The sequence below is a fragment of the Rhipicephalus microplus genome, unplaced genomic scaffold, assembly GCF_043290135.1.
Source record: "Rhipicephalus microplus isolate Deutch F79 unplaced genomic scaffold, USDA_Rmic scaffold_15, whole genome shotgun sequence".
Classification (NCBI taxonomy): Eukaryota; Metazoa; Arthropoda; class Arachnida; order Ixodida; family Ixodidae; genus Rhipicephalus; species Rhipicephalus microplus.
In genome coordinates this window covers 25,754,358-25,780,210 of record NW_027464588.1, presented here as the reverse complement: position 1 = coordinate 25,780,210, position 25,853 = coordinate 25,754,358, and the positions used below count along the sequence as shown (strand labels likewise).

Below are 25,853 nucleotides of genomic sequence, written 5' to 3'. Positions count from 1 at the left end.
ATGGTTTAGCGTGCTGATAACTAAAGTCGCGGTAATTAGCATATTTATTTAGCTTATCAACTAGGATGCATTAGTTAACCCAGTTTTAAATTTACATTGCTTCATCAGCCCGACATTGTTAGGATGTGGCGTAATCGCCTGGGCCTTACCATGACTTGGCGTAACTGGCTTGGTCATAGCATATCCTGGCCTAACTAGCAAAGTATAACGTTTAGCCAATTCGCTAATTATCCGGTTGCGCACGCTTGGGTGCTAGGAGGTGACGACAACAAAGACGACGCGCACCAGCCGAGCAGCGTGCTTGAATGTACACGCTGACACGTGGCCTCGCTAAAACGTACAGACCGACGCGTTGCCGCGGATTTACCTGCTGTGATGAGTGAAGAAAACGACAACGACGGAAGTGCGGGGCAAGGCGCGTGTAATGTGCGCGTGAGTGTCAGCGAATCAGCTGATCACCTGTGGTGGCCCATAGAGGTGGCGTGCCACGATTGGGCCACGGGCGACCATCACGTGGCAGTGGGCTTTGTGGCTGGGGACGAGCCGAAGCAACGGTAGACGGGAGACAGCGGGCCGAAGCGTCGGACGCAGGCGATCCAGGTTCCGGCCAGGGAACGCCGCTGTCCACGCTACTGTCGTCCATCTACCAGCTGGGGCGGCATTGCCGGCACGAGTACTGCATCTCGGGGTGCGGCCTGGCCTGCTGTTCTCTTCCTTGCCGAGGGCATCACGGATCTCGGCGAGGCGTCTCCGCGGTCAGCCGTTCAACACAGTGATGAACGTGGCATGGCTAATGGTCACGGTTGCGTCGAGCATCGCGCCATTTATTGTGATGGTTAAAGAACGTTCGTCACTCTGTTTGTCAATAGCGGACGAGAAAGGATTAACATGAACTTTTTATTTCATGGCATGGGTGGAACGGCTGACGGCGCACGGATACGCTACCATGTGCAGCGCCGTTGAGTGGCACGTCGCGGCCAACCCAGCAGTCAGGGACGCAACTCCGGAGGCCCAGGATCAGGCCACGGCTCACGAGGGCCACACCCGGTAGGCCTCGCCCACGAACCTGCTCCCGGCCACTGCACCTAGGCAGGAGCCGTTCGGCAGGTCTCGGCCTTGGACCTTGTACAGGCCGACGGACTCGACCTCGAACAGACCACCGGAGCTCGACCTGGTCGCCACGTACGGGTCTCACGTCCGGCTCAGGAACGCTGCCAGGAACTCGTCCTCTCGAACGGCGCACCGCTTCCTCTGCCTTCGTGGCCTCAACCCTCGAGCTGTGGTGGCGGTGATGTCTGGACCAGCGCGACCTCGGACCTCGTTTCCAAGCTCTTGATCACCGCCCGGGCGTAGCGGTTTCCACGTGTGGGTTCTGGCCAGCGCAGCACCGTCTGTGCCGTTCTGAAATGCTGCTCGCTACAGCTGCGGAGCGGCAGCTCACTTACCAGCGTTCCTTGCCTTGGCCAGGGCACAGCCAGGTACCCTCGGGTGCACAGCTCGTGAGCTCGTAGCCCACTTCCGAGGCTGGTGCGTCGCTCGGTACGGCTCGGCACCGCTCGGCGATCCTCGATTCAGCCAGCAACTCCCCTGGCATCTGAATCCTCGGCCACCCTCAACCTCGCCCGGCTCCGTGGTCCTCCGTGCACACGCCCGCGTCTCGCCCGGCAGAACGTCTCACTCGTCCCTTGCCGAAGTGCGACGCTCTGGTGACACCGGCAATTGGTGGCATGGGTGCGACTACTGAGCAGTCAACCCGCATACGAGACGCGATGCTCCATGCGGGAAATGGCCAGCCCGTCCAGCGAAGAGCGTGCGCCGAGACGCGATGCTCGACGCAACCGTGACCATTAGCCATGCCACGTTCATCACTGTGTTGAACGGCTGACCGCGGAGACGCCTCGCCGAGATCCGCGATGCCCTCGGCAAGGAAGAGAACAGCAGGCCAGGCTGCGCCCCGAGATGCAGTACTCGTGCCGGCAATGCCGCCCCAGCTGGTAGATGGACGACAGTAGCGTGGACAGCGGCGTTCCCTTGCCGGAACCTGGATCGCCTGCGTCCGACGCTTCGGCCCGCTGTCTCCCGTCTGCCGCTGCTCCGGCTCGTCCCAAGCCACAAAGCCCACTGCCACGTGATGGTCGCCCGTGGCCCAATCGTGGCACGCCACCTCTACGGGCCACCACAGGTCGTTGTTGTTGTTGTTGTTTCCCTGTGCAAATGGCTCGTACCCAAAGAAGGGGATTGGCCGATTATAAGGTGAATTTGCCCTAAACTTTCAGCATTGCGTCATTCCTGCAATTTTTTTTTGTAACTTAATTTTGATTTGAAATACCGATATCAAGTTTGCAGAAAAAAAAAGAAAAATAGTGAGACAGCAATTTAGCAAGAAAATCGTTTAGTCGCAGTGATGTATTCTTGAACGGCGAGTAAAACATCCCTGTGGCTGAAACCCAGTGTAGAGGCTCCAAATGAAAGAAGATCAGGTTGTGATAGTTGCAAGCCCAATCTTTGAAGAGGTGGTGCTAGTATGCTTTGCCTGAATAAATCGAAACGGCGACAATGTAATAAAAAATGACTGATCGTTTCCTCTTGATTACAGTAAATGCACATAGGGGAATTCAATATGCCTGATCTATGCAAGTGAAAATTGATGGAGGTAACGCGGCAACGAAATTTCGTGATGACAACTTCCATCATCCTTGATTTAGTCAGTTCACTGCGCCAGGGAAATAACAAGTGTTTGTACTCTGGAGAAGCCGTCAGTGCAGGGTCAGATAAATTTTGCCTGATTTTAAGTGTGCGAAATCGCGCCACCGTAATGTATACTGTATGAGGGAAAATAGGAATAATTGGTGTCGAAAGGGATGCCTTCGCAAGAGAATCAGCTATTTCGTTTAACAACAAACCTTTGTGCCCTGGTGTCCAGATTAAATGAATACTTCGGATATGACAGGGGATCAACGATTTAAAAAGTTTCACTATAGGTGAGTGACCAGATGCGGACAGAGAAGAGCACACTGATAGTGAATCAGTTATGACTGCTACGACTGGAATGGAAATATTTACCTTTCGCAAAGCTAACATTATTGCCATGAATTCAGCCAGAAAGACAGGAAGAAAGTCCGGTAAGCGAAGTGAAAATGACCAATCAAGTACGGGGCAATATATTCCAACGCCTGATTTTTCATGTGATTGAGATGCGTCCGTTGCTATAATGACATTTGTTGGCAGAGTACTTAAATGGTCCTGCAATAAACCATTTAAAATGCCTGTAGGTAATAGCTTTGCGTGAGTTGGGAAGATATCATGGTAAACAATTTCTGGAGAATTTTGTTGCTCAGTTAAAGGAATCAGATCACGAACGTGTACATTTAGGGGCTCAAGTAACGATTGAACAAATACTATTTGTGGTTTGGTAAATCTGGGCCAATGCACGGAGAAGAAAAGGTCAGGATTGGAAATAAAAATAATTTGTTCAGGGTTAAACGGTGCTTCATATAGTCGTAAAAAGGTCTGCACAGTAAGAATGTTAAAGCGACATAATAAGGTTGGTATTCGTGCTTCAAGGTATAACACTGCATTTGCAGTATACTTTGGAAGTCCTAAGCAGAGCCGTAAAGCCTCTCTTTCCAACAGAACGAGCGGCCGGAGTTTGTAGGCTGGCGCACCAGAAAAAAGAATGCAGCCAAACTCCAAGACAGGTCGGACATACATTTTATATATAATCAAAAGTGCCTTTCTTCTCATACCTGATCTACAATTGCTCAACCTCCGCAATACGCCCATCGCGCGTACTGCTTTTGTCGCGATGTATTCAATGTGAGGGCGCCAATTTAGATGCTCATTATACATAACTCCAAGATATTTCAATGATTGTACTTGTGGGATATCTTGAAGCTTGTAATTAATAGATATGTGCACGGGATCTTTAATTGGAAAAACGAGTATAGCACATTTACCGGTATTCAGGTTCAACATCAATCCATCCAACCAATGTTCTATTTTATTAAGATATGTTTGCAAGATAGTGTAGAGACAGTGGAAGTCATGTGCCATAGCAAAAAAAGCAATGTCATCGGCATAAACATAGGTTTTCACTTCTGGATGAACGGGGATGGTACTAAGCAATATGTTGAATAAAACCGGGGAAAGTACTGACCCCTGAGGTACACCTCGGGTTTGCTTGTGCTTACAGGAAGAGAAACCGCCTTGATAACAATAGAATTCTCTTCTATTTAAAAATTCCGTCACCCATGCTACTATATAAGGTGGAAGTCCATGACTCCATAACTGATTAGTCAAGATAGAATACTCTACACTATCATATGCTTTACATATGTCTAACGTTACTAAAGCCGCAAAGTGCTTTTTGTGACGGGCAATATGAATACGACTTTCCAGATCTACATGTGCATGCCATATGGAATATCCAGATCTAAAGCCAATTTGGGAAGAACTCAACAGTTGTTTCTCGTTAATAAACCTAATTATACGACCATGAAGTACCCTTTCAATAAGTTTTACTACATTAGATGTTAAGGCTATCGGTCTTATGTTGTCTAAATTATAGCCTGCCCCCTGTTTCTTAAGCAATGGTATAATTTTCGCAATCTTCCATTCAGAAGGGATCCATGCTCTTCTAAGGGAATAATTGACTAGACCTAACAGATCATTCGGATATTCCCTGTGAAGTATTTTTAGCATTGTATTTGTTATTCCATCGGGGCCTGGTGCTGCATTTGGCAATCTTTCCATAGCCTGATTTAATTCGGAAGCCGATATTTCTGTGTAGTCATAGATGGTTGTTGTGTAAGCCGAATTAGGGAGATGCGTTGAGAACCTGTTTTCTAATTCTTTAGCCAACTGATTCAATGATTCCTGTAGTTCCTGTGAGGTGTAAACTACTGAGTCAACGTTTCCTGGTATAGGGGTCTTCTTCCTACCACGAAGGAAGTTGAATAAAGCACGTTTGTTATTTGATTTAGACAGGTACTCGAAATGTTCTTGGTCATATTGCTCTTTCGCTCGCGATACAGTGCGTTTAAATGTTGCCGCAATGAACTGATAATCCTTCCAATTTTTTGGACTCTGATTACATATAAGTCTTTTCCATGCAGCTTTTCTTCTTCTATAATCTCGTGTGCACTCATCATTCCACCATCTACTAGGTTGGGCACTTTTGGATGACGACGAAGCAATTACAAATTCTGAAGTGTTCTTGGAGATTTTTAAAGCAGAACAGAGATTTCTGCCGAGGTCTTCATTTTGACCACTGGACACTGCCCTAATGTTGGAACGCAAGCAATCTTTAAATTTTTTGTAATTGATCAATGTTTTCTCTGTCCTTTCAATAGATTTCACAGCACATGAGATTTCAAAGTATACAGGAAGATGGTCACTGTTTGAAGAGAAATCAATTGTTTTCCAAGACTTTATTGAAACACTTGGGCTGCAAATCGTGAGATCTAATACCGATCGTGTCCGTCCGCGAATAAATGTAGGCTGTCTATCATTTAGGCAGGTAAGATTTTTATTAATCATCCAATCCCATAGAAGAGTACCAGAATGGTCTGTTCGAAATCCCCATGAAACATGATGTGAGTTGAAATCACCAGTCAGAATGAAATCATTCTTGCAATTAGCTAAGGCAGTATCTAATTGTTGAGTATTATGCAAACCCGTTGGAAAATATGCGTTTATAAGTGAAAAAGGGTGGTGCCCGGGCAGACAGAGGTCTATTGCCAAAATTTCACAGTCTGTGGACATAAGCTGAAAAGCTATGCTCGCTGTGCGGCAAAATTTATTCGAGACTAGTATAATTAGACCACCTCCTAGTGATGGACGGTCTAACCGAAATGCTTTAAAATTGTGTAAATGATAATTCTTAACAGGGTTAAGCCAGGTTTCCTGTAATAAGATTATATCCGGATATAACTGATTAATTAAGCAAAGTAAGTCAGTAGAAGCAGAAATCAAAGACCTACAATTCCACTGTAGTACTTTCAAGGTATCTATGTTGACGAGCGAAACACTTCAGCAACGGCAGCTTCTAAAATACCCTCCTTAAAAAGTGCACTGGCATTTTCGCTGACCTTTTTGGGTTTTGTGTTTGGGCAAGGAGATTTTAATGGAGATCCAGTGCGCTTCTGACGCCTGAAATCTTGGCATACGTCCATTTCATTCTGATCCTCCACGTGGGTCGACGTAGAAGGTACGGACAAAATTGGGGTTTTCTCCTCGCGGGATTGTCGCTGTGGGGCTAAATTCGGTATAACTTCCACTGCACAAGGTGCCGACTTGGCCATCGGTACTGCTATTGCAGAAGCCAGCTGTGTCATCTGTGAGCAAAACACTTGAGAGATGCACTCACTCACGCTCGTAACTATGTGTTCCAGCGCTTTCGACATCGCCTTTTCTACTGCAGCCTCAATAAGATTAAGAATCTTCGTCTCACTCAGTTGTTCGTGCCTCGACGCGACTCCGGCATATCCAAAGGATCTATCCTTTACAACTGTTATTGCTTCTCGCCGCGAGCAACGACGTCTGTCCATGATTTCTAGAAGTTGCGTTTCATTAGACCTTGCGGTGCAGTTCAGATAATCGGCCGCGTGATTTCCTGCACAGAGGCAGCACTTTTCGGTTTCGGCGATGCACTCCTTCGATGGGTGGGTATCGCCACAGATGCGGCAACGTGAATTTGATTTACAACCCCCTGCACTGTGACCAAAACGCCAACAGTTTTGACATTGGAGAGGACGAGAAGCGAGACGTTCGACTCTGAAAATGAGCGGCCATATTTTCAACTCGGATGGACAGGAAGTGCCGGCAAAGGTAGCAATAACCGACTCAGTGGGGACTTTCTCACCGTTAACTAATCGGTTGCATCGGTACACAGCTATGACCCCAGCATCAGACAGCTTTTCCAGAGTCTCAGCGGGCGTTAATGTAGAGTCGACTCCTCGTACAATTCCCTTAGTGCACGCTAAATGAGGCGGGATAAATGCACTTACCGGGACCGAAGCAAATGTCTTGCATTTTAGGATGTCAGAAACGCACGAAGGATCTGACGATCTGCATACCAAACCACCTCTTCCGAACTGACGAACATCACTTATCATCTGAAAGTGCGGCGTCATGGCCTGCAACCCCACCTGGATCGCCTTCGGGTTGTTGAGCCTAATAAATCCACCACTCGAGGGCACCAGCGCAACAGGGATGCTTCCAACACCACTGCGGAAAAAATATTCCAATGGCAATTCATCATTAGGCAAGGAGGCTGACCAAGGGCTATGCCCTTGGCCAGGAGAAGAATTAGACATTAGCACTAATTCGATTGCTTAAAGAAGTAATATGCAACGTTAGCTAGTTTCAACAGGTCAAATTCACCCAAAACTCAGCCAAAGCACCGTCCGAAGGAGTCCGAAGGGACGAGCCCGGTTCAGAACGAAGACGCTCGGGCTACGCTGTCCTGCAGTGGACAGTGCTTTTCCAAGTGTTCATCAGCTGATTCGCTGACACTCACGCGCACATTACACGCGCCTTGCCCCGCACTTCCGTCATTGTCGTTTTCTTCACTCATCACACCTGCGGTCGCGATGTTGTAAGATGTTCGGCATGTACTGATCTCAGAGGCTGCCGTGCAAATTTTTTTCTAAAAAAAGACTTAGTGCTGGCATTAAAAGCTCGATAATAAACTTAAACACCCTATGCCTCTAAAAATATCATCAGGAAACGTTTTTTACACATTGATTGCATGGGTGCACTTCTGCACTAAGTGGAACGACAAAAAGATTGAAGTGGATGTCACTGGTTTGAAAACACCGCCCAACTTATCCCACCATTCTTGAAGTGCTGACTAGTTTCATCGTCACCAACGAAACGCACCGTGCTGAAAGGTGTATTTGAATTTTTCGTCCTCTTGGATCGTTATTATAGGGGTGCCGCCAGAGCTAGAGAATATCCCGAGTTTCGCGAAACTCGGCCCATTCTGCTTGGAGCCCCAGGTCGAAAAATTAACTTACGGCCTTCTTGTCGGCGGGCGGTGTAAATTCAGCGATGGCAGCTATGTTCTGCGGATCAAGTCTTACTGCAGACTTGCTTATGACGTGGTCCAAGAACAAAAGTTCCTCGTACGCAAAGCAGCACTTTTCTGGCTTCAGGGTCAGTCCGGAAGCCTTGATGGCTTAAAGTACAGCTTCAAGGCGCCTAAGATGCTCGTCGAAGCTCGAGAAAAACACGACGACGTCGTCCAAGTAAACGAGACGAGTCTGCCACTTAATTGCTGCCAGCGCTGTGTTTATAACGAGTGTAAAACTCGCAGGTGCCGAGCAAAGACCGAAGGGCATCACCTTGAACTCAAAAAGGCCGTGTGGTGTTATAAACGCAGTCTTTTCCCGGTCTCTCTCGACTACTTTGATCTGCCATTAGCCTGTCTTGAGGTCCATCGATGAAAATTTTTTGGCGTTGTGGAGTCCATCAAGGGCGTTGCCTATACGGGGGAAAGTATATACGTCTTTCTTCGTTATCCTGTTGAGTCGGCGATAGTTCCCGCAGAAGCGTAGTGTTCCATCTTTTTTGTTCTGTAATACCACCGGTAACGCCCGTGTACGTTTTGAAGGCTTGATAATGTCGCCGCGGAGCATTTCGTTGACTTGTTTCTTTGCGGCCTCGCGTTCTCGTGTCGTAACTCTGTACGGATTCTGACAGAATGACCAAGCATTTTTGTCTATTACGATTCGATGTTTCGCGACAGGGCTCTGTGGAATTCTCGATGACGACGAAAAGCAGTTCTTGTATTTCAAGAGCAGATTTTTTAGCTGTTCTTTTTTATGCTTGGAAAGGCTTGGGTTAACGCGAAAAGCTGGTTGAATGGTTTCAGTTGTCGGAGTAGATTCGGCGCAATCGGTGAGAGCGAAAGCGCTGCTGGCTTCTACTATCTCTTTGATGGAGGCAACCGTCGTTCGTGTCTTTGCTCACGTGCTTGTACTCGTTGCTGAAGTTCGTGAGCACCACTCTTGCGTTCCCTCCTCACAGCTCGGCTTTTCCTCTGGCGACGCAAACTTCGTTGTGTATCAACAGGTGTTTCGCAAATTTCGTGGTGTATCTACAGGTCGCTTTCAACGATGCCTTGCATGTCTGTTGATTCTTGAGTGCCGACGGAAATGCTGAAGCTGAAGTGAGAAGGAATGATGAATTGGTCTTCCAGCACATTCAAGGTGTGTGCCTTCCTGACGACGTGTATGGCGGCAGTGCTTTTTCTGTGGATAGTGCTGTCGACTTCGTTCTCAAGTCAATGACCGCACCATGGTGGCTTAAGAAGCCCATTTCTAGAATAAATTTCTGGAGAAATGTTGCAGTACGGCGGAGCTTGCGGTATAAATGCGGCTGGTAATTGTCACTCTAGCTGCGCAGATTCCCGCTGGTGTCAATAGGTGACCTCCAGCTGTACGGGTTTCAGAGCCTTCCCAAGCGGTCCTAACTTTCTTCGAATTCGCGGCAAAGTCCCACTGATGACGGAATAGTTGGCTTCAGTGTCGAAGAGACCTGTGACGCTGTGGCCGTCCATGAGAATTTCGAGGTCTCCAGTTCGTCGCCTAGCATTGTGGTTGGGTCGCGGTGCGAATCACGGCTACGACGGATTGCACCACTGTTTCGACGTTGCGTAATCAGGACTTCTTCTGGTCGCAAAGTTTCGACGAGGGGGTAGGTTAACGTGACGGCGGGTTCTTGAAGTTTGGTCGTGGCGTCGTCGTCGGCGGCAGAGGATTTTCGGCAGTTATTCGTGCAGCAGCCGCACCTCCACCGTTTGCTGCCCTTAGTTTTCTTGATATGGGCTAAGCCACCGGCCCCTGCTGGGGCCAGTGTACTGACTACGGTGTGGTGACATGTAGCGGCCGGGTCAAGATGAAAGAGAAGATCTTCGGGGTGTCCTCTGCGTTACGGCGAGATTTATGGCGATGTCACGTGGTTTTTTATTTATTTATTTGTAAAACCCTCACGGTACATTTGTACATTATAGAGGGGAGGGGCAGAAATATAGATGAACAACAATATAACTACAGGAATATGTAAACACATTTAACATAAAAATAAATATAATGATCAAGTTTTGCATGCAAGAATTACACTTTATTAAAACACAACTGAACTAGAACTACAAAGAATACACTAAACAGTCAATAACACTCACGCCGATTAGTACAGTTCAGGGTTCTGAGTTTATTAGTGCATTCTTAAATCGAGTGGGATCGGTGATGCTTACTAATGATGCAGGTAGGTCATTCTAATCTATTGAGGTCTTAGGGAGGAATGATTGTGAACATGCTAAGACGTTGTGACGAGGTACGCTGACCTTGTAAACGTGATCATGGCGAGCAGATTGGTACGATGCTGGGTGAATCCAAAGTGGGCGAAGGAAAGGATCCTGGTGATAGATTTTACGAAATATTGAGATGCGTGATTTCTTTCTGCGAATAGAGAGTAATGGAATATGGGGTCTACTCTTCAATAATGAAACACAAACAGAGTGATGATAATTACCTAGGATGAAACAAACAGTGCGATTTTGTACCGATTCAGTTTCGTTAATTAATGTGACTTGATGTGGATCCAAGATGGATGAGGCGTATTGCAGTGTGGGGCGGACGGAGCTTAAATATAGCAGTCGTTTTATTTGTACAGGTGCAAACGAAAAATTTATTCTCAAATACCCTAATAAGTGGTTAGCTTTTGATGTTATGTATTGTGTGTGGTGCTTCCAAGAGAGGTCGTTGGTTATATGAATGCCAAGATAACGGTAAGTGCTAACAGACGGAAGGGGGCAGTTATTTAGTGCGTAGGCAGGACAGATTGTGTTAGAACGAGAATTGCACATCGATTTACATTTGTTAATGTTGAGTTCCATGCACCATGTGAGGCACCACTTATACATGTTATTCAAGTTGGATTGAAGGGTTGCTATGTCAGAGGCATCTGTAATTTTGCGATATACAACGCAGTCATCCGCGAATAAACAAATTTTTGAGGAAATGTTGTCGGTTATATCATTAATATATATTGAAAATAAAGAGGACCGAGGACGGACCTTTGAAGAACACCTAATTCGACAGGAGTCGAAGCTGATGTGAAGTCATTTGCAACCACAAATTGAGAACGGGAAGACAGGAAACTTTCCATCCATCCAAGTAATCCCGGTTCAATGTTTACGGCGCGTAGTTTGTATAAAAGCAATACATGTTTAACGCTGTCAAATGCTTTTGAGAAGTCCAAAAAAATACAGTCTGTGAAAAAGCCGTTATCAAGGTACACATGCAAGTCCTCAGTAAAAGTTACCAGCTGAGTCTCGCCGGAAAGGAGTTTGCGAAAGCCGTGTTTACACATAGAGAAAAAGTGGCTTTTTTCCAGAAACGTAACAAGGTTAGAGGATATTATGTGTTCCATTATTTTGCATGGTATCGAAGTTAACAATATGGACCTGTAATTAGATGGGTCATGAGTATCTAGATGAGTATCATGAGTATCACCCCACTGTGAGGATCATGAGTATCACCCCACTGTGGACGTGGCTCGTCGATGGCGATAGAGTTACTGCATATGCTACCTTTAGGTAGAAGAGTTGTGCCACTGTTTTCCGGGCGCCGCTGGCTCCGCCTACAGGAGTTCAACGCCCCTATTAGCCGAGCGCCATCACGTGGTCATAGGTGGTTCATTTGCACTGCGGAGAAGCAAACGTTACGCAGATTCTGGGCAGATCAAGCGGGGTTGACAACGGTTGTTGTCATTCGCGCCGCGCATCGTCGGTAATGTAGCCATGCTGCCTGTTGGTCATAAGAAATGCGGTAGCAAATGCATTCTGTGTTGAATTGTATTACGTAGAGCCCATGCGATTGGATGCTGGTGCAGCGGGTGTTGGTATAGAAAGATTAGTGTTCAGTCGGAAGGAATAAACGCTTGGCCGTTGTCGTCAGCAGGGTTTTCTCTCGGGGGTGCGAACCATCGTTGCATTGCGGCTTTGGGAGAGCGAGAGCACTGGTCAAGCTTGGGTGAGGGCAAGTGCTGTTGGGCATGAGGAGGGAAGGGCCCCTTTTCCACTTCTCTGCTGAGGCCCTATGCGCTTAGTTTTTTTTATCTGTCCACGGCACTGCAAAGCTTGCTCTATTTGTATTAACCACGGATGCAGTGGTGAATACATTATGCATGCAGAGTTTGGCAGCATGTGTCAGCTGCATACGTCCAAATTATTCTGGTGGTTAAAACGCTAAAAATAAAGGGAGTATTTAAACTAGATATATTTAAATTGGGAAGGTTTTTCTGCTAGTGCGTGAATCGAATGCAGCTTTGAAACCCTAAGCGAAAAGAATGTTGGACACGACAGGGTTGTTGAACGACAATTCTCATCAGTTTTCGTGAGCCACGATTGTAATACGAGCGTAATACGAGATGTGCGCTTAACTCGGGAGTCGCACGGCCACTCTCAATCGCTATCCAGCTTGAGTCAGTTGAAGACTACAAGGCTTTAGCTGGTTAACTCACACAGTTAATAAATGAACCCAACGCGATGAAAACATTCTATTCCTGGCTAGATGGTAATCAAAAGTACAAAATAAATGGGAAAAGGGGAAGTGGAAATAGGAAAAACAAGCCAAAAGAAGCCGAAGCTAATGTGTGGCCTACTCTAAATATATATATATATATATATATATATATATATATATATATATATATATATATATATGTACCACTGGTTCGATGAGCTGACGCACGTTTTTTCATTATTACTTACCAAAAACGTGAACATAAAATCATAGCTTCCAGGTGTGACCAGACCAACTGAGTTTGTCTCCTACTTTCATAAAAAAAAGAAAAAAAGAAAAAAAACAAAGCAACGCTATAAACGCGAGCGCTGTTCCTGCGCAGGTGGTGAGTGGCTTTCTCGCAAGACATTTGAACCCAAGATGGCGTACCTTGGCGCAACTCTGCTACCTTAAGGTAGCGTATACAGTTACTCTAGATGGCGAAACCACGTAGCGCCATCTGGCGGTACTGATAGTGGCGTTAGGTGTGGACAGCTTCCCCGCAGTCGTAGCAGAGAAGCCGGTGGTCGGGGGCGCGCCACATGTCGGTTTTTCGGAGCATTGCGCTGGCCGGTGGTTGGACGGTTTAACGTCGACGGTGGCCGCGGTGGTGTGTGGCGACAAAAATACGGTGGCGCGGCCTCTTGACGTGGACGTGGAGAATAGCGTTGGACAGCTGCAGCGTAGCTAATGGCTTCAGGTTGCGGTTGCGATGTCTCAGGGATACCCATTTATTGCTGGATTTTCTCTCTGACGATATGCCACGAAATCTCAACAGGCAAGATGAAACGTGTTTACACCGCATCCGGTTAAACGTTGCATATACGAACTACTTCAGGAACAAAATTGGACTGTCCGACTTTGTGCCCAATGTAAGGTCGTTGAAGACAGCAAACAGGTCCTCGGTGAGTGTACGATATACGCATCAGAGAGACAGTCTCTGAAGATGGCCTTAAAAATACAACAGGACACAAACTTGGAGTTCAAAATTATTCTAGGCCCATGGCAGAACATCTCCAGTACATTAAACTCTACAAAAGCGCTACTGACGTTCTTACGGGCCACAGACTTGAAAGAAACGTTGGAAATAGTCCAGTGCGTGTCCAGTGCGACAATATGTGTTATGTGACTGTTATGCGTGTATGTAACTGTAAGTGTTGTGTGTTTATCATTGTATATATTATTGTCATCACCCGAAAACTAGAGTAGCCTGTCAGGTGAAAAACCAGGCAAACCTCTCCAGCTCCCTAATAAAATAATTCTCTCTCTCTTTCTCTGATGATGTCTGTGATCGACGATACTTGAAGCTGGCATGACGAGAACATACGGTGAAGTTCTTCGCGCACTACAGCCATTATGGTCTCGCTGAAGTCATCGGAGCATAGTGGTTGTATCTCTGCATAGCCTGAAGCCGAGCGGCGTTTGAACTATCGCATGCCTATTTGGAGGGTTTTTTCACTAGTTGTCGCTTCTGAGAAGAATGCTTAGACGGTCTTTGGCGGGTTTCTCATAGATTCCGCGAAGAGCTCCTGTTTGACTCCTCGCGGGAGAAAAGAAACTTGCTTTTCTTTATGCGTGTCCTGGTCAGTGTGAAGGATTAGGCGAGTCATTTCTTTTGCGAAATTGCCAACATTTTCATTTGGTAGCTGCACCCGGGTCTCTAGCAAAGCAGCGGCCCTCTCTTTGCGAGCGACGCTCGCGAACGCTTGTAGGAATGCACCGCAGAAGACATCCCACGTTTAAAGGCAGAATCTTGAATTTCGAGCCAGGTCCTTGCGGTGTCTTTCAAGTAGAAATACACGCGACGAAGCTTGTTTTCCGTGTCCCAATGGTTCAAGGTGGCGACGTGGTCATATGTTTCTAGCCAGGTCTCCGGGTCTTCGAACGAGGACCCGTGGAAAGTTGCTGGTTCCCTGGGCTGATGCATGAAGATCAAGGGTTGTGACGCAGTGGTTGTCATTGTCACCGCAGTCAACGTCATGGCCTTCGTCTTTCGCGCCTTGGCTTGTATAGGCCCGTGTTCAGGTGGTAGACCTTGCTGCCGGCTGCTTGTTCGCCGCTCCTAGTTGGCGTTGGTGTCTTCTCTACGACGTGGGCTGGATTCACGGCTTGACGAGGGCGTCCGTTACGCGACGGAAGCAGCACATCCACCAGGGCTGCGGTGACTGCATTTCCGATGGAGGCGGAAAGGTTGTGGGCCCGTGTGCTCAGATTTGGGTTCACGTTAAAGAAGCCCAGGTGGTTGCGTTTCCGGAGCCCTCCACTACGGCGTCTCTCATAATCATAAGGTGGTTTTGGGACGTTAAGCCCCGCATATAAATCAATCAGCACATCCACCAGATGTCACGGAGTCATGGCGTGGCTGAAGACAGGAGACAGGATAGTCAGATAAAACTGTTTATTTGAACCAATCTGTACCCGATAAACGCAAGTCGGGTTACAGTAGCACACTTCCACTGATAGCGCGAACGCTGCGTCGGTCGTCGATCAGCTGACAAGCGGGAAAACGTGTCGGCATTTATACACTCGCCATTGAACATTCTAGCGTTATCCCTAGCGGCGACGTTTATTCCAGAATAATCCTAAATGCTCACGAAGTGGCCGTAATCTCAACCAAATGATCTGCTGCAGTCTTGAAGCTTCTAAAACACTGTATAGGCGCGGTTTGCGCTGAGTACAACGTAACGGGGGGACAAGAAAACCGGAGGAAGGAACGTGGAAATATCATCATACTTATCATAACAACAATCAAGTTCAGCTTTCTTACGTATAAAGACAACTGACCCAGGCGGTAGCCTTCTATTGCCAAATTTAGCAGATTTTGCGCTAGCTTCATCACGTTCGTAGTGTGAGATGGATGAAACGATTCGCCCGCATACACAGGTAGCAGCCTACATTCAGTGATCTCTCCCACCCACAGTTCCACTTTAAAAATGTCCATTCACCGATGCAAAGCGTAGCTAACACCATATTCATCACATATATACATAGCATACTGGAGATAACGTAGTGTTCACATAAAGTACTGAAGCACGTATACCGTCTGATTGTCGAGTGGTTGCCTGAAAACCCAATGCCATTCACTAAATCACAATGAGGGCATGAGCACTGAACCCATTCAAATCCAAGGTTAATCTCATCGCTTCGCGGTTATGTGGAACGTATAGGACTCATGTTGATGTTAAATGTTGTGTATTGTGGTGCACTCGCCACGCAAATGCATTTGCACGCAATATATGCAGCGTGAACCACTTCGGCTCTGATCAGACAAGTAGTCTGTGATTATTCAGATGATTTCTTTGTGGTTGTGTGATGTACGCTGTTCTAATTAAGCTTGTGTTTAGAAAAAGCGTTTAACGCTTTAGAGTAATTATTACTCTATTATGGGAGGACATAGAGCCGTTTCAGCTTAATGGTAGATTAAGATACGTACTTTATTGGCACATCCAAGCGTCGTGTTTGTTGCAATCTAACAGAACATCGCGACGGAACAAAACATACACAGACACACCAAAGATTGTTACAAAAAGATATGGTTGCATTTGTACACGGTACACAACAATACACTGATAAAGGAGAATTCTTACAAAAAGATATGTTACATATGTACAATATATGGTAAACGAAGAACACACAAATGAAACATAAAGATCTATATGTTAGGTATTATTGCCTCGCAGGTGTTTGTGGTGTTAAAGCAACGTTCTTCGAAAAAATAGGGTGCCTAAAGAGTTAGTCAAATGCGGCCCTTGATGCTGCATTAGTGATTTACATATATCCGTGCGTCTTTTTTACAACTAACGCTCTCGCAATGCTGTGCTTTTCAGGGATTAGCCATTTCTTTTTCTGCAATATGGGCTTCTATCGTGATTATTCAGGTAACTTATTATTGCTTTGCGACACCTTTGTTGCCTGGACACGATCGAATGACGGTTGTAGTTGTATAGGCTTCCGCGCAACTTAGACGACTACAACAGGAGACACACAAAACACAAACAGCGCTCGTCTGTGTTCTGTGTGTCTCCATTTGTCTTTGTCGAAATTGCGCCGAAGCGTATCCAATTAGGTACCAACTCGACCAAGTCAAAGTGCATTGTAGTTGACCGTAGCAATATTCTGTGGCGCTGCTCAGCACGTGATTGGTGGTCCAATTTTCGGCATTGAGGCAGGAAGCAGATCAGAGTGATCATTTTGCGATGTTTCAGAAACAAATAAATTTATCCAGGCGTGCGCACCCCAACTTTAGCTTGCTTTTTTTCTATTACAGATCTTTCCCCTAAACTCTGCGTTTATTTTCTGCTGAAATATAATAAATAAAAGTAACAATCTAATGATCTCTCATTGTGATATTTTGCCACAGCGAAACTTAATGTTGTATTATTTTTTATGTTTTAGGGCACTGTATCTGGTCTCACAGGAAGACTGCAGTTCGACACCTTTGGATCTCGGACTAACCTATCTTTTTCGCTGGTTCAGCTTAAAGAAACCGGCCTCTCACAGGTGAGTCAAGGACACTGTTGCTTCAGCCGTCGTTCTCCAATTTACATTATCTACAAACGGCACATTTACTATAATATATGCTGCAGAAGGTTTCAACACGAGTTGATGCCGGTTGAGTTATTTCATGAAGCAAAATAAAAATATACAAAGTTTTGCCGCCACAAAAAAGTGAAGGCGATGGCACCAAACTCAAAACCCAGGCAAGTTAAGGCCAGAAGCTGGCTCTTTTGGCATCCTGCATGGCGTAATTAAAATAAAGGACTGGTGCATCGAAGTGCGACCAGTGCAGCGAGTGAGACGACCTGGGTGCTCTTTGTCGCATCAGTTCAAACTCAGTGGTGTGAACTCAAGACGAGCATAGCTCCACCCCACTTGCTTATTTCTGTCAAGATATGGCGCGCACGACAAAGTCGAGCTAAAGCCCCGATACCTTCGGAGACAGAGAGAGAGAGAGAGAGAGAGTGAGAAAGGAAAGGCCGGGAGGTTAACCAGATATTGGCATCTGGTTGGCTAGTCAGCGCTGGGGGCGGGGAAGTAGGGGCAAGAAAGAGGGGGTAGATAGAGAAATAAAAAAACGCACGCGCACTCACAAGAAAACGAAAACACACACAGAAAGGGCGTCCTAGCTACAACCGTTCAGTAAGGCCGGTCGATCGCAAAAAGTGTAGTAGCGCTTTCAGGGCCTTCTTCTGTGAAGTCGCATCCTGTCGATACTGCGGAATTCCCTGCTCCGACAGAGGTTGATCATCTAATTGGTTGAGTTCCTTGCGAAGGCGTAGTCGTTGTTTACTATACACTAGGCAGTCACAAAGAATACGTTTGACTGTTTCCTCTTTGCCACAGTGGCCACAGGCTGCGGTGTCGGCCATCCCAATGCGGAAAGCGTAGGCGTCGGTAAACGCAACGCCCAACCACAGCCTACATAACAGGGTCTGGTCTGCTCGGCAATGCCTCGACGGGACTTCAAGACTCAGCGTAAGGTCAAGCGACTACAGTCGGGCATGCTTGAAGTGTGGCTGATTCCATTGTGATGTGGTTTTCTGGCGAGCAAGCCTGCGGAGCTTTCGTGCAGCATCTGTCCTAGAAAGTGGTAGCCGTAGCTTATGATCATCTGTGTGGGCTGAGCGGGCAGCTTGATCGGCCCGTTCATTGCCGATGATTCCGCAGTGACTGGGCAACCATTGAAATGTAATTTGGTGCCCTTTCTCAGTCAGCTGGTGTATAACCTCTGCTATCTCTAGTACCAGCTGCTCATGTGGTTCACGGCGTAAGGCTGATAGTAGAGACTGCAGTGCCGCCTTCGAGTCGCAGAAAATAGTCCACTTGCGTGTAGGTTGATCAACTACAAATTGCAACGCGGCACGAAGTGCTGCCAATTCTGCTGATGATGATGATGTTGTTGCGTGAGATGTCTTGAATTTAAGTGTCGTGGACAACCTTGGTATCACTACTGCTACTGTAGAGCTGTCCGGCTGAATCGATCCGTCAGTGTATATATGTGTAGAGTCTTGGTATTTCTCATACAAGAGAAGTAGTGTGAGCTGTTTAAGAGCCGGTGACGACACATTGGCCTTTTCTGGACGCCAGGTATGTTAATGTTAATCATTGGTTGAGCGAGGCACCATGGCGGAGTCACAGGTCTAGCGGCAGGAGAGAACGAAGTTGGGATCGACTCACCATGTGCGGTCACTGTTTTGCAGTAAGATGTGCATGGCCGGACCACTGGTAGAGAGGCTAGGTGATGTCGAGGAGTTCGAGCAACGTGTCGTATATGTGTCCTCAGCACTTCCACATTAATGTGGGTCTTGATGAGGTTGTCCCTTGTGATGGCGATAGTTGCCGCTGTTGACGCACTTTGGGGCAAGCCTAAACATATCCGGAGTGCTTGAGCCTGGACACTTTGAAGCATTCGTATGCTTGTTTTATTTGCGTTGGCTAACACAGGTAGGCTGTACCGAAGGAATCTAAGGAAAAGAATCATGTATAGTCGCAACATAGCAGTTGTGGACATTCCCCAGTTCTTTCCAGCGAAGAACTTGAACAAATGACAGATGCCTGTCAATCGCCTTTTCATGTATGATACATGTAAGCTCCATGAGAGGTCTCTGTCAATTATAACAAATAGGAACTTGTATTATCGGAGGTGACGTATCCTTTCGCTGTTTAGCAGAACGCTCTAGTTTTGCAATGGTTTGCGCATAAATGCCACAAGTGCACAGTTCTCAGAGGAAATTTCCAGACCTCGTTGACGGAGGTAAATAGCAACTTGAGTGGCAGCTCTCTGAATTCGTGCTCGCAGCTGTAAACGTGTTACTGCCGATGTCAAAACGCAGATGTCATCCGCGCACATTGACAATTGGACAGTACTTGGCAGATGCTCATGGAGAGTGATTTGCGTCAGGTTGAATAGTACAGGGCTAAGTATGCCACCCTGGGGAACACCACGGTGGCTGTAATGCAGCGAAGTGTCACCATCCTCGGTTCTCACGAAAAAGGATCGCTCAGAGAGATAGCTGCGTAGCCACTGAAACATCCGACCACCCACTCCTACCTCCTTTAGAGTGGTGACGACAGCTTCATGTGTGACGTTGTCGTATGCCCCTTTAACATCGAGAAATAAAGAAGCGCAGAGACGCTTACGGCCTTTTTCGTGTTGCACGTAGCTGACCAGGTCTATGACGCTATCAATTGATGACCGGCCACGGCGAAATCCCGTCATAGCGTCCGGGTAGATGTTGTGACGCTCCAGGAACCATTCTAGCCGTCCAAGTACCATCCTCACCATCACTTTGCCCAAGCAACTAGAGTCACAACGTTGGGCAGCCTTCTGCGCGTCGTTAGATCCTCGCAAGCAATTATCACACTTGTGGAGGACAATAAGAGGGCTCCGGACAGCTCCCATTCAGCGGTCTCCATTCAAGGCTCTAGCCATCTCTCAACAGAGATCGGAAGTCGACGTGGCAGAAGAGTTCTGTGCCAACTTATCTGGTCAACTCACAGACCCCACATCTCCACGCTCTCACGTGGTGGCACGACATCACACGATCACCACATGGACCAATTTTTTTCTATTCATGAGCTTAAAGCAGCACTGGCTTTGTGTAGACGGACATCAGCACCCGGGCCTGATGGAATATCATACAGAGCACTGTGTCAACTTGGTGAGTGTGCGAGGAGTGCCCTCCTCGAGATATGCAACGATTCGGGGCGAGAGGGCACCCTCCTAGTTAACTGGAAGACCAGCCGTTTGGTTCCATTACTGAAGCCTGGCAAGTCACCATAGGTGCTCACATCATACCGCGCGATTGCACTGGCTAGTTGCTTGGGCAAAGATACCTTCGGAAAAGTACAGCATTCTTTCTGCGCCGCTTCCTCCTCTGCCCGCCTGAACTTGTCTCTTCGGATGGATGCGGCGAAGAACCGGTTTTCACCGCTCGGTGCCATGTTGAATGCGCCAAAGCGCCACTGTGGTGCTCGTTTGCCGCATGCAAAGTGGAGGACGTGTGAGATCATTTCTCTCAAAATGTTAGAAGTTTTGAATTTCATGATTATCGCAGCTGTTCTTAAGCGCAGTCCGATTCTGCAACAGCGTGCACGTCGCGTGTGCTCCTTATGAAATTAACCATTGGCAATCTCCCCCCCCAAAAATCACAGCATATCCACCAAGTGAATGATGATTGGTGAGGCGAAGCTTTCGTAAGTCCGTACGTGTTCCCGTCCGTCTATTCATTCTTTCTTCCGTCCGCTCATACATCTGACCACGCGTCCGTCCGTGTGCCCCTTCATCCGTGTGAACTTCGGTGCGTCCGTCTACCCGTGCTTTCATACGTCCTGGCGTGCGTTCGTACGTCCATTCTTTCATCTGTCCATTCGTTCGCCTGTCTGTCTGTCTGTCCATCCGTCCATCCGTGCGTTTGTTCGTGCGGCCGTCCTTCTGTCTGTCCGTCCGTCCGTGCGTCCGCCTCTTTGTCTGTCTGTCCGTCTGTGCGTCAGTCAGTTCATCCATCCATCTGTATATCCGTCCGTACATCCATCCGTTCGTCCATCTATCTATCTAGTGAACACTCCTAGTACAGCAATCTCACGTCTTTTCATCATTTATTCATCATATACAAATGCCGCCATTCAGCGGACATTCTAAGAACAGCTCTTTCAGGTATGAGCCACCGTTGGTTACGCGCTACAACGAGGGACGCGCAAGCCACGCCATAAGCAGCTTCGCCCACCCCCAAAAAAACTCTTTGTTGCAATACATAATACGAAATGCTCAAATTCTTTATTGCTTTGAGGTGATACTGTGGGTTGAGTTCAGAGAATACATCTATAGAAATGGGCAAGCGGTAATTTTGACAGCGCTGGCGTGATTGCGTTTTTTGACCTCTACATCAGAGCTCCATCTTGGCCGTCCAGCAATTCGAAATAGCTTCCTTGTGCAACAACGACCTTCATCACCTACGTTATCTGCAACTCCCATAAAGACATGTGAAATCTCAAGACAATGGTCGCAAACTGCGCCTCAGAGAACAAAAAACTCAGGACGGAGTGCTGCGTGCACAAGTCATTGGACAGCAGAGGAGAGGTAGCATGTGAAACGTCACGAAGTTCTGAGCGAACACTTTCTAGGACATTGTTAACATTGCTGCAGTTATAAAATATCGAGATTGTTTTTCACACGGAAACTATTCCTTTCCAATCGGTGTGGATTAAGACACCGCTGGTCTGATTTAAATATTTATCACCGGTCCAATAATTAGCGTACCGAGTTTGCTGAGTTTAATTTCAACCTGTTCTCAATGAACCCAGTTGTGCATATCAGCGCCAGTTACACAAGGTAGCACTACGCTGCCAAAAGAAGTTTAAACAACGTAAAATTTGCTACAACTTGTGCATGATTTGCAGCAACTCTTCTGCCGTAATATTGATGGTGAGCGCACCCATTCTTGCTGATAGAATCAACGCAGACGAATATTTACATAAAGCCGTGTGCGAGGCACGGCACACAGCCACTGCTGTACAGGAGTGCTTTAACTAATGCAGCAGCGGTGGCGCGCTACCGGCTGGAAAGCAAACTGCAAGCTTGTAGTGCGTTACAGTCGGCGCCTTTGTCACAGGCGACAGAAGAAAAAAAGCAATGTGCCGGAGAGGAAGCGGCGAAGGGGAGAGGACATGGCGGCATTTTTACGAAGTATAGGGGCTTTAAGTCCAGTCGCTCAAAGTAATGAGTTCCTGGCGAAAGCAGCCCGTTTCACCGGGTCGTACAATCCTCTGTACCCTCTACACGCCTATCAAGCGACGTAAGATGGCCGACACTTTTTCTTTTAGCTGAAGCTGTGATCATCGGCTGCCCTCACAAGTTGCACATAATAGACATGGGTAATTATCACCCTTAGAGTTTATAGAGAACTTCACGGTGAAGGCGACGGAAGAATTCAGCTAGAGTGACCATGACACTCCTACTACAGAAAAAAAAAGATATGGAGACACTTAAGCGTACTTTTGGGCACGTACGCTTGGACAGGGCATGATTAATTGGTGGTGCGTATCGCAATGCTAAGCTCGGGAAGTTGGTTCGATTTCCAGTAACGGCGACCGCTGTCTACGGTAACGAAACGTGAGAGCTCTCGAGTGCCTATACAAATACGTGCTTTAAAAGAATACAGGCGAGGAAAATGAATCCGGAGCCCTTTTTCCGGCGTGTCTTATGATTATGTGGTGGGTGTCACACAGATAATAATAATAATAATAATAATAATAATAATAATAATAATAATAATAATAATAATAATAATAATAATAATAATAATAATAATAATAATAATAATAATAATAATAATATTAATAATAATAATATAATTTAGGATCCCTAAAGCTTCCCATTCAAGAGTTGAACTTGATAGAAATACCCTGTTCACTTCAAAAACCTAGTGCATGAATTATTTTCGAACTTGCTATGCACCACCTACGTGACCTTAAGGTAATAGGCGTTTTAATTCAAAGCTAGTGTGGTTAGTGTTTATTACTAAATCACATTTGGTGAGGTTGAAAGGTAACTGACGGGAAAATATAATGAAAAAAATACAAGTACAGTGAAATTCGAATACCTTACTAGTACACACACTATTGCCTAAGCAATGGAATAGCGTCAAGTGACGAGGGCTAAAAGTGAAAATGCGGATCGCTTGGTTCTGTATGTGTTGAACAGACCCTATGTGCGAGCGATAGGTGTTCGCCCAGGTATTTAGGCCATAGTTAAAATGACTACGAACAGATGAGATGTAAACCATAATTACTCATTTGTGGAGAAATATGGCATACCCATACTTAATGTACGATTACCAAAAGCAATATTGTTTTTGTGTCTATCAAGCTTATGCCAAAATGAAGAGTTCTGTTTAAACTTACACTGACAAGAGCATAGATCAAAATCATAGATAGTATTAGGAACCATAGTTATAGCAGTAGAAATAATAAATGGATTTGCGAATATCTTAAAACATGAACTGAGTTTTAAAGGGGTTTATAGTTAAGTCATTGTTGTTAAACCACAAAAGAACATCGCTGAGAACAGAGTTTAGTTTTGATAATTAAGTTGGAACTGCTTTAGACTTACATAATACTGCAATGTCGTAAACGTACAAAGCACAATGTGATCAACATATGACATCAGGGAGATCATTATTATAAATAATAAATTGGAGGTGACCAAGAATTTATCCCTGAGAAACACCTTGATTAGTAATCACAATGTTAGAGCAAGAGCCACCAGTAAAGACCACGTTTTTTTTTGGGTAAACAAGTAACGTTAACAAAGTTTAAAAGTGGTCTGCTAAACCATAAAATTCTAACTGATCGAAAAAAATTGAGTGATTCAGTGGGCTAAATGCTTCAGTTAAATTAAAAATTGCTGAACCCAAGAAGCTACCGCAATCAAGGGAATGTTTAATGAAGTAGGTCAACAAGAGCAGAACAGAGTTCGTGAAGCTTTCATGACGTAAACCGAAGTGGGAAGCCTCTAGGACATTAAATTTTAAAAGGTAAGCATTAAAAAGCTCTACAAACAGAAGTTCAATTAGTTTACGTAATGATGGCAGTGTAGAGATAAGCCCATAATTCTTATTACCATCTTCATCACCGTTCCTAGAAATTGGTTTACCATTCGCACACTTTATTGAGTCAGGAAATAAACAAATATAGCAATACAGCTAAATATAGCAAAGTATACTGGCACAGTTATTTCATATGCACTCGTTCGTACGTCTCCATAATGCTCACGGATAAGCAAGTATGAAAGCGAAAGTCGGCTCTGTATATTTAGGGCCACTCGTTTCCTAGCATTATAATGGGATAATGGGAACAAGTTACGCTCTTCCACGCAGTTCACCACTGCAGCTAAAAAAAACGCAAAACATGACCCTATGTATTTTGCGCGCCCAAGGTATTCTTGCCACAACCCACGCGCGCGAAATTTGAAACACCCGTAACGACATCTACCAAGTCGTGTCTTCTTCACTTCCAAAGAGTGCCTCCTGACTTATTCAGCGTATGAATGCCTCGCTGCTACGAGCCTGAAAAATTTTGTGGTCGGAACTCCAAGCCGAGTTGGAAAAAATGCTTTCGTTTATATTTGTGTCGGCATCATTTTTATACGTCGATAGCCCAATTGCTGCACGCGTGTTTTGTTCGCGCTTTTTTTTTCAAACGTGCTAAGCGCATTTTACTTTTTTGACTGGACGCATTTTTTCACGGCACTATTGATAGCTTTAAGGCAAATTTGTGGCGTGAATTCCGCATTTTGTTCTTTCGCTCTTAACGACAAGACACGTTTCTTGTGTAAATTTGTGTATATAGTGAAGAAGGAACACGCCTAAAATAAATCAAAGGAATACAAGGAAGCACAAAAACATGCACTCAAATGACTAGTGACCATAGTTCTTATTCTTTGTAGCTTAATCTTACTATTCCTTTTAGCGTGTGCAAAAACTAGGCCGCAGCACTACCGAGGATTTCATCAAATCTAGTGAACCTTCATCCTAATCTGGTCTGGGAGCAATAAATTCCTTGAGCTTCTTAAATACAGCTCTCATCTATATAGTTTCAGCCACCTAAGTTAGTAATTGCGAATGACTGCAAGACTGTCTTACCTTTACTATCGAGCAGTAGATCAGCTCCTTTCGTTTGAAAAGAGGATATTTTTATCAGCCTTCAGTGTTTCTTTGCGTACCCTTTCGCAGAGTGGCTAAATGAAACCCCTCCTAAGAGTGAAAAAAGGTAAATTTGCGTTGCTTATAATAGCATTAAAGAAAGAGAACACTTTCTGGTGCAGTTGGTGCAGTTGCTTTATTCCTTGCTTTGTTTTAACTTGAGTTTATTACCTATCAATTTAAATTCTCACTACAAAATTGTTGCACCAAAGCTAAAGCATGCTACCTGATAAAAACGTTGATTTTTAAAACAATGCCCACGAAACGCCATAATATTACAAAAAGAAATAACGTACCATGGCACTTATGCAGGCGAGTTTCTCTATACTTACGAAGGCGTCATGGCAGCCAATTTTGGATCGTAATAAGCCTTGCGTGCGTTAATTTTTTTAGCATTCACGAATAGGCTGGCTCAATTTACAGCATTTGATGAATAAGTTAATTTATTACTGTATATTTTTACAAATTCTCGGCCTGCTTGAGAATAGGCCAACACTGGGACACTTGCAAGGCGTGACTTAACAAGGAGCTTGCCATGCGAGCGGCTCTATTCTAGTTAACGGTGTTTTTCCGTCATCAGCTG

The 25,853-nt window shown here is 45.8% G+C and overlaps 1 protein-coding gene across 1 annotated transcript in view; it reads left to right on the top strand.

Annotated features, from left to right (window-relative positions):
- LOC119173762 (glutamate receptor ionotropic, kainate 2) overlaps positions 1-25,853 on the top strand; it is a 234,997-nt gene that overhangs the window by 176,319 nt on the left and 32,825 nt on the right. Inside the window, exon 8 of the mRNA XM_075883220.1 lies at positions 16,965-17,069. Within this exon, the coding sequence (XP_075739335.1) occupies positions 16,965-17,069 (105 nt within the window). The remainder of the gene's footprint in view (positions 1-16,964; positions 17,070-25,853) is intronic.